General features: G+C 33.2%; 1 protein-coding gene across 1 annotated transcript; it reads right to left on the bottom strand.

Annotated features, from left to right (window-relative positions):
• Positions 1-2,532, bottom strand: LOC149491569 (uncharacterized). Its single transcript, XM_089702240.1, has one exon. It carries the CDS (start codon positions 2,530-2,532, stop codon positions 1-3), a length of 2,532 nt encoding a protein of 843 aa, XP_089558366.1.
• Positions 2,533-10,193: the final 7,661 nt, after the last annotated feature.

Raw genomic sequence — 10,193 nt, 5'->3', positions numbered from 1 at the left:
CTAGGTTTCTTCTGGGTATCTTGCTTGTCTTTCGACAAAAGCCTCCTCCAAACTCTTCCATGATTGCCTTTGAAGTGCTATTCTTCTCCAGGTCACTCCTCCTACAATTTCCTTTAAATCATCTTCCCATCTAATTTTTTGTCTCCCTCTGTTCCTTTTTCCTTCCCTGGGATACCATTCCAAGAGATCTTTAGTCCACTTTCCTTGTTTATTCCTCATTATATGCCCTGTCCAACGCCACTTTAGAGATTTGACTGTCTTCACAATGCTTTGCAATTTCGTCTTTTTTCTAATATTGGTTATTTTTACTTTGTCGCGTCTTTTAATTTTTAACATGCTTCTCTCCATTCCTTGTTGGCACACCTTTAGTTTTTGTAATTGTTTTTTGGTTAAACACCATGTTTGGCAACCATAAGTCATCACTGGGCGTATGCATGTATCAAAAACCTTACTCTTTAACGTCTGGCAGATATCGTCGTTTTTAAAAATATTTTTCAAGGACCAAAATCGTTTCCAAGAACTTGCTACCCTTTGCTCTATTTCTTTTGTCATAAGATCATTGGGAGATATGATCTGTCCCAGATAAAGATATTCTTCTACATACTCTATGTACCTGTTGTGGACTTCTATTGGAATTTTAGTTCTATTGGTCATTATTTTTGTTTTTAATGTATTCATTACAAGTCCTACTTTTGCGCTTTGGTCGGCAAGCTGTTGTAACATTTTTTGTAGAGTTTCAGGTGTTTCGGCTATTACAATGAGATCGTCTGCGAATCTTAGATGGTGTAGGCGCTGGCCATTAATGTTTATACCACAAAGGTCCCAGTCGAGATTCCGAAAAATACCTTCAAGAACAGCCGAGAATAGTTTTGGTGACATGGGATCCCCTTGTCTCACCCCTTTCTGTATTTCAAAGTCTCTTCCAACTCTCTCAAGCCTAATTTTAGCCGAAATGTGACTGTAGATGTTTTTGATGAGGTTTATATATTTTTGATGGACTCCCTGTAATTTTAATGCCACCCAAAGATAATCGTGTCTTATAGAATCAAACGCCTTGCTGTAGTCTACAAATCCTATATAGTAAGGTTGATTATATTCATTACATTTTTCTATAAGTTGTTTAATAACAAAAATATGATCAAGTGTTGAATAATTGCTTCTGAAGCCAGCTTGTTCTCGAGGTTGTGATTCATCCAAGGTGTTTGATATTCTGTTTAGGATTGTTTTAGCAAATATTTTGTATAGGTTAGGCATTAAACTTATTGGTCTGTAGTTTTCTATTAATTGTTTGTCTCCTTTCTTATGCAGTAAGATAATCGTTGTGTCGGTCCACTGTTTAGGTATTTGTTCAGTCTGATATATTTCGTTAAATAAATGGGTAATAATCGGGAGAGTCTCTGATGCAGTCTTCTTTAAAATTTCGTTGCTGATTTTATCATCGCCTGGTGCTTTGTCGTCTTTTTGGGATGATAGGGCCTTTTCTACCTCACTTACTAGAAGCGGTGGTATTTCTCCATTTTCTTCATCCATGTTATAAACTTGATTTTCTATAGGTAATGTAGCGGTGTCCTTGTATAGTGTTTCGTAGAAAATTGTAGCAGTTTCTAAAATCTTTTTTCTATTTGAGCTTGTCGTGTTAGTTTTTGTATTTTTTATTTTAGGTATCCAATTTTTGTCTTGACTTAAAAGTTTTTGTGCTTTTTTCACTCCACCCGTCTTTTCTATTTGCTCTTGTATTAGTTTAATTTTTGTTTTCTTTTTAAAGTTTCTTATGTTCCTATTGATCTGTTTACTAATGTCTTGTATTTCTTTCTTGTTGGATTTTCGATTTTTTAATAGTTCTTTCCTAGTTTCCAAAAGTTTCCTTGCTTCGTCCCCCACTTTATCTCTCTTAACTTTCACAGATATCAAGTTTTCTTTTAATTTTATAAGGTTCTTTTCTAATACGTTATATTTGAATAAGACTGATTTATCGCTATTTATCTGCATTTCGTTATTGAGTGTATGGCCAAAACTTTTCAACACATCATCTGGAATTGGTGGAATTTTCTCATAGTTTTGTTTTATGAATTTTCTTGACCTTTTTGGTTCTATTGATTTTATTGTACCTCTCAACAATCGGTGGTCTGAGTTAAAGTTAAGTGTATTAATGACTTCTACGTTTTCAAAATATTGTGGCTTATTTGTGAGTATAAAATCGATTTCGTTGCAGGTTTTGGCGTCCGGGGATATCCAAGTCCATTTTCTCTTAAATTTCTTCTTAAATAGTGTGTTCATGATTTTCAGGTTAAATTCTAATGCAAAGTTGATTAATCTTTTTCCATTATCATTTCTTTTACCGTAAGTATGAGGGCCCATAATCTCGTTTTCAGATTCTGTTTTTTGACCTAATTGACTGTTGAAGTCTCCCATTATTATTAAATTGTCGTACTGTGTTTCTTTTAATGCATTTGTTAATAATCTATAGAAACTGTCTTTTTCTTCGCTATCAGTTTGTTCGTGTGGGGCGTAGGTCTGTACAATTGTCCACATTTTGCTGTAACCTGGTATATTTATCTTTAACATGATTATTCTATCCGATATTCCTATGAATTCTACTACTTCCTTTTTAAGAGCAATATTTATTAAGAAACCAACGCCATTCCTTCCTTTTTCCTTACCTTTGTTGAAAAATATATATTTACCTTCTACTTCTAACAATTCTTCTTCGTTTCTTTTTGTTTCACAGATACCTATTATGTCCCAACGTATTTGTTCTATGGCTAGTTCAAATTCTGCTTGGCGTTCCTCAGTTCTCAAAGTGCGGACATTAAATGTGGCAATGTTGAATTTTCTATAATTTAAAGTTTTATTGTAGGATGCGGTTGATTGGTTTGGAGGGTTGTAGTCTGAAACCCCACGGTGACAAGCCGGATTGGGGAGTGCTATATTAAAAGTTCTTCTAGTTTGTAGTTGGTCTGTAACCAGCTGTCGGGGTTTTGTTAGTTTTTTGCAGAGGAGGGGATAGTGGAGAGAGAGTTGCTTCTTACTCTCATAATATCGAAAGCATTTTTCCTGTGAGACTTAGATATTTCTGTCAGTTTTTGTTTGTTGTCCGGGATGTTTTTATTTGGTGATTCTGATCGATTACGTTTACGTTTTTCATTCTTGTTTTTGTTATCACGTACTATAAGTTTATCGTATTTTATCACTGCGTATCTTCCTTTTTCCCTTTCTTCAATTAGTTGTTGTTGTAATAATTTCCTTTTATCCAAAATATCTTTTGGGTAATCCTCTACAATGTAAACGTTTTTAATCTTTTTCTTGCTCTGTATTACTTGTTCTTTTTGCCATAAACTCAAGAAAGAGATAAGAACTGGGCGAGGCTTATCACTTTGCAAATTTTTCTTACCAAGGCGGTGTACTTTGTTAATATCACTTGGTTTTAAATCAATTGCAGTTCCAGATGTTATTAAATTGATGGTTGTTTTTAATAGGTCCATACTTGAGGTTTCGTCTTCTTTTATTCCAAAAGCTATAATATTTTTCTGACGTTTTTCTCTTTCCAAATAATCTATTTTGGCTTTTAAATTTTGATTTTCCATTTTTAAATTGGTAATTTCTTGTAAAACCGGGCCGAGTTTTTCATCGATTCTGCACATTATATTCTTTGTCTGTTCCTGCATCTCCATCCTTAGTTTATCAAAAAGTTTTTCAAATTCATTCATTTTAATATTTATAAATTTGGGTAATTTTATGCAACTTGTGGCAACCCCTGTGATTGAAATCGGACAGGTGTCAAAAACAGACAACTGTCACTATTATGACTTGACTTGTCAATTGAATCAAATCAGATGTTATAACCTCTTAATTACTGTTATTATAAAATCAATATGCCATTAATAATTCTTCAATTTTATTATTTAAATTGTTCACGGGCACTTTCACTATGTTTTATATGTATTTCTTCCAAAGTTTGTGCACTTAAAACAATTGAACTGGAATTATTTATACTGGGTATGTTTTCGTACTTGTTGACACTTTGACAGCCGGTAACGGAAAAAAAAAAAAAAAAAATTTTATACATAAAATGTCCTTTAAATTATGTCGTATTATATTATACAATATATATTTTTTAACCCCCGATGCAAAAAATATATGGGTGATAAGTGTTTGACCGCTGTGTGTGTGTGTGTTTGTGCCACCGTAGCTCGCTAGCAGGTAATCCGAATTAGATGATGTTTTTTTGTTAGGCAGCATATTTTCCGACGCTGGTTCTTAAATAAACTGTTTCAAAATCGGTTCATCCATTTATTGTAACTAGGTATATAGGGGTAAAAGTGGGAATGAAAATAACTAAAGTTGTCGAATATACTTTAGTGATATATTAAATGAAAGTGAACGACCTATCAGTAAAAATACGTCAAATTTTACCAAAATCGGTTCATCCATTTATTTGATATAGGTATAAAAGTGGTAGATAATAAAAAAGTGAATTTTGACTCAAGTGACATATGAAATGACAGAATGAAATTAAACGTGTAAAGTATAATTAGACATATTTAATCAAAATCGGTTCATCCATTTACTATACCTATATACAGGGTGTCCCAAAAAGTAGTGATGAACGAAAGCTGGGAGATAGAGGACCAAGAGGGCTATCCGAATCACCCCCATGTGTGTTATGCGATTTTTCGTATTTTCGGAGTTATTACATTTTTTTCAAATTTTCATCTATCGCTGAGTACGATGAGATTTTTATTTATTGTGACGTGAATTATTGCGCTAGATGCTTGATTTTTTTTGTGTGCTAAGCTGAAAGATAGGCCAATTCAGTATGGTAACATTTACTATCGTTAGATCTTCGAATGGAATAAAAAAAAGAATTAAATGCCAAGAAAGATAAAATTACCCAGTATGTTCATAACTTCAAGGGCCCATAAAAAAATGAAATCACATGAAAAAGGTTTTCCATTTGGCTTTTAAAAACTTGCTCTATCGATCAGGTAGCTACCCTAAAAATTTCATTTTATTATTCTGAAGGCTTCAATCGAAAAATTGAAATCTAAATGTGGTAAGTGCAAAATTTTTATTAACATGATGATCATTAAAACCAATAAATAGGTGTTTAATACCAGAATTTTTTTTAAATAGCCCCGCTGTTGCTCAATGCAAGTGCGACATCACCGTAAAAAGTTGTCTTTTAAATGTCTGAATGCTTTTTTATCATTTTTAATGGTTTCTTCTGCTACTATGAATTTCCGGGTTATTTCGTCCAAATTGTGGCAGTCTCTCGTCTTTGTAGTATCCCCACGGAAAAAATTCAATAGGGTTTATGTCCGAAGACCATGGAGGCCAGGCTAAAGGGCAAAAATACCCTGAAAGATGGATTGGTCGTTGCAGCCTGCGCATGCGCCGGTGATGCCTGCTTTAAAGCCTGGCCTCCACGGTCCATCGACCTAAACCCCATTGATTTGTTTTAATGGGGATACTAAAAAGACCTCGGCTTCTTGAGAGAATGCCACAATTTGGACGAAATAACCCGGAAATTCATAGTAGCAGAAGAAACCATTAAAAATGATAAAAGAGCATTCAGACATTAAAAAGACAACTTTTTACTGTGATGTCGCACTTGCATTGAGCAACAGCGGGGCTATTTTAGAAAAATTCTGGTAATTTAACACATATTTATTGGTTTTAATGATCATCATGTTAATAAAAATTTTCCACTTACCACATTTAGATTTCAATTTTTCGATTGAAGCCTTCAGAATAATAAAATGAAATTTTTAGGGTAGCTACCTGATCGATAGAGCAAGTTTTTAAAAGCCAAATGGAAAACCTTTTTCATGTGATTTCATTTTTTTATGGGCCTTTGAAGTTATGAACATACTGAATAATTTTTTCTTTCTTGGCATTTAATTCTTTTTTTTATTCCATTCGAAGATCTAACGATAGTAAATGTTACCATACTGAATTGGCCTATCTTTCAGCTTAGCACACAAAAAAAAACAAGCATCTAGCGCAATAATTCACGTCACCATAAATAAAAATCTCATCGTACTCAGCGATAGATGAAAAATTGAAAAAAATGTAATAACTCCGAAAATACGAAAAATCGCATAACACACATGGGGGTGATTCGGATAGCCCTCTAAGTCCTCTACCTCCCAGCTTCAGTATATCACTACTTTTTGGGACACCCTGTATATAGGTATAGTAAATGGATGGATGATGGATTTATAATTAGACATATTTAATCAAAATATATAATTTATACCTTCTTTAACAAATAAATGGATGAACCGATTTTGATAAAATTTGACTACTTTTTTTACTTTACTGTATAGGTATAAGTGGGAATGAAAGAAACGAATGTTGTCAAATATTGTGATAGTACCTACCTAAGTGATATATCAAATGAATGTGCATAACGGGTGAATTACAATTAGTAATGTTTTATCGAAATCGGTTCATCCGTTTATTACATATAGGGCACTTTAGGGGTGACAGTGGTTAGATAAGTAAAACAAATGGAGCATCAAACGATAGGATATGACGTGTACATATAGGTACAATTGGATAATATTATTTACATCAAAATCGGTTCTGCCATTTACTAGGGATGGAAAGGGAAGGGTTGAAAGGCTGTGAAAGAAGAGGGGGACATGGGAGCGAGAGGATAGCCACACCCTGGAAATTTTGAACTCTTCTGTAACAAAGTTTTATAGCTCAGTTTAGTTTTAATTTTACTAACAGTTATTTTGTATTATTTTTTTTATTTCTTAACTGTAAAATAATCTGTAAGTACTTATAATTTAGTTGTTTATGGTAGTACGTGTTTCAAGACGTGTTTAATCAATAATTGTGTGTTAAGTAGTAACTACTAAAATAAAATAAATAAAAATAAAATAAAATAAGCCTTTATTACTGTTTACAATTTGTTACAACTTTAGTATCTTTTACAATAAATATTTACAATTTTCTTAAAATTACTTTCTTATCAACAGGTTTCAATTAACAGTTTGTCTTTCGACAAAGGCCTCCTCTAAAGACTTCCATCTCTCTCTATCTCTCGCTGTTCGCATCCACTCTGAGCCGGCCACTTTTTTCAGATCGTCTTCCCAACGTTTCATTTGACGTCCTTTACTTCTTTTCCCATTCCTGGGATACCACTCTGTTATTATTTTTGTCCATTTCCCATTTGTTTCCCTTAGCATATGCCCTGTCCAACGCCATTTTAAAATCTTACATGCTTTTTTTACGTCTTTAAATTTAGTTATTCTTTTTATTTCTTCTAATTTAATTTTATCTTTTCTTTTGACACCTATTACACTTCTCTCTATTCCGTTCTGACATACCATCACCTTATTCATAAGTTTGTCCGTCAGCGCCCATGTTTGGCAACCATATGTTAAGCATGGTAGAATGCAAGTATTGTATACTTTCCTTTTCTCTTTGATTGGCATATCTTTATTTTTCATAATTTCGCTAAGAGACCAATATAGTAACTACTATGCAGTCACTATTCCACGCGGACGAAGTCGCGGGCACAGCTAGTTGTTAATATAATTATACAAGTAAGGAGCAATTCGCAAAACAAGTTTTACAACCTGGCACACAGTAAATCTCTTCAATGCGGGTTTTTCCTTTTGTAACAACGGAAGAAGATGGAAGAACTGTGTGTTGCTCCAAGACTATTACTTTGATAAACAATTGCCTCACAGTCAGAAATCAGAATGCGGCATTCGTTGTACAAGAGATTTGTTGGATATCTATATAAATTGTAGTACTTTTAAGATACATCTTTCAAGCGTTGTTTTGTTTGCGCCACCCCAAGCCGAGATACCATAATTAATGAGCGATTGGCACAAAGACTGATAAACGATTTTGTTTGTGGTTTCATCTGGCGTCTCACTTTTTTAAAAATTGGGATAAGTTTACGTATTCTACTTTTTAAAATTTCTATTTGCGGCTTCCAGTTTAAGTTTTTATCTATTCTATCTATTGTATGTACAAAGAGTATAGCAATCGCAGTTTCCTACATTGAAGCACGTATGCGCCTTTACGGGAGGTCTGGTATTAATATTAAGAGAAAATTTTATATATTTTATATAGTTTTTGTAAAATTTATAGTTAAAAGAAAATTTTATATAGTTTTTGTATTTAAAGTTAAAAGATTATTAAGTATTTAGCCAATCTATTACCAATCGTATGCCTGATTCAGCTGCCAAACGAGCAGATTCCCACGTCTCCCCTTGAAAAACAATAACAGTATCATATTATGTAGATTACATACGTCGTTTAGGTATATTAAAAAGAGCTTAGGGCCAAGTACCGATCCCTGAGGAACGCCAAAATTTATTGACCGCTTTTGACTCTGTACATCACCAATTTTGACAAATTGAGTCCTATTCGATAAATAATCTCAACATATTTTGGGTACGTAAAATATATTCACAAAGAATATACTTACCAATATCAATTTTTATAAAGAAAAAAATCATTGCTAATGAACTTGCTAAAAAAATTGAGTCGACTTTACATTGTAAATGTTCATAATAGTTACAGTGAGCTCTCTGAACTAGTACGTTTTTAAAGAGAATAAAATATGTAGTACCTATGCATAATGGTCCTAAAATAATAACAATAATTTTATAATAGCTGCAATTATTAATTACTCACAGCCGAGAGGAGGACGAACAAGGGACGGACGATTCATAAACAATAACAAGGGCAAAGCGTCAATTGAGCCGTGAGCGTCATTCTGATTGTTAGAGAAAAATTCCGCAGTAACGTGAACCTTGGGCTCGTGTTGACTTCTCGTAGATAACGTATCGGATTACGTCAATGTATAGTAACTAATACGAGAACGAGACTCTCGACTATCATTATTAATCTATAGACATGTCAAATACATTTAAAAAAACCAAACAAAAACATATTATAACCATATTGTGTACCTATGGTCCATTGAAAAGTTACATTTGGGGTTGCATTTTTTAGAGGACGCAATTTTATTTTTTTGATGTGTAGGGGTGGTCAGTGTGAAGCTATCACCAAGTTTGTGGGGTCGCCACCCTTGTCCCACGGCCGCCATCTTGAAAATAGCGGTTGATATGGTTTTTACGATATATCTCTTAAACTATTCATTCGATAAAAAAAATTTGTTTACATTATTTGTTGCAAATTAAATACTCTACAACTTTGATCCTGCAACTTTTTGTCGTAGAACTATAAATAAAAAAGTTATAAGCGAAAATGTTCAGAAATTAGAGATATTTATATTTCTCAATAAAACTTTTTTTTATTATTTTACGTAGAAATGATATTTGACCATTTCTGTAGATTGTTTTTCGAGGAACAACTTTTATATACAACATTTTTTCATTAATTAAATAGCTAAGGTTTTACAGCGCTCCGAAGTGAGTACTAATTTTCAGTACTCTGAACTATACAGTATACTTATATTATGTGTGTACTAATAATAATTTGTCATCAGTAATGATTTTTTTTTGTTATTATAATATTTTTAATAATTAATTTTGCAATATCAATAATAATTAATTATTGAATCTTTTCCCCACCACCCAGGAGGTAGAGTCTGGAAGCGCGACTTTTTTTTACGTCGAAAAGCAGGTCTGAAATGTTCTGCAGTGTGCTTCTATTGTTCTGGAGTATGAGAAAAGAGCCAATAGCCAATATATGTATAGTTAAGAGTACTGAAAAATAGTACTCACTTCAGAGCGCTGTAAAACCTTAGTTATTGACGTTATGAAAAAATGTTGTACATAAAAGTTGTTCCTCGAAAAACAATCTACAAAAATGGTCTGATATCATTTCTTCGTAAAATGATAAAAAAAAGTTTTATTGAAAAATATAAATGGCTCTAATTTCTGAACATTTTCGCTCATAACTTTTTTATTTATAGTTCTACGACTAAAAGTTACTACAACAAAGTTGTAGAGAATTTAATTTGCAACAAATAATGTTAACGATATTTTTTTATCAGTTAAATAGTTTAAGAGATATATCGTAAAAACCATTTCAACCGCTATTTTCAAGATGGCGGCCGTGGGACAAGGGTGGCGACCCCACAAACTTGGTTTTAGCTTCACACTGACCCCCCCCTAAATATAAAAAAAACAAAATTGCGTCCTCTAAAAAATGCAAGGTAAGGCGCGGGACATATACAAGCGGCGCGGCGCGCATCG

This window comes from Colias philodice, chromosome 1 (genome assembly GCF_061535455.1).
Source record: "Colias philodice isolate Cphi_HAF_F1 chromosome 1, ilColPhil1 Martin Lab GWU primary, whole genome shotgun sequence".
NCBI lineage: Eukaryota > Metazoa > Arthropoda > Insecta > Lepidoptera > Pieridae > Colias > Colias philodice.
The sequence above is the reverse complement of the archived record's forward strand: the minus strand, read 5'-3'. Positions and strand labels throughout refer to the sequence as shown.

What these genes read in the sequence shown, in the direction of transcription:
- LOC149491569 (XM_089702240.1), bottom strand. Translation starts at nt 2,532, where the DNA reads ATGTGGACAATTGTACAGACCTACGCCCCACACGAACAAACTGATAGC.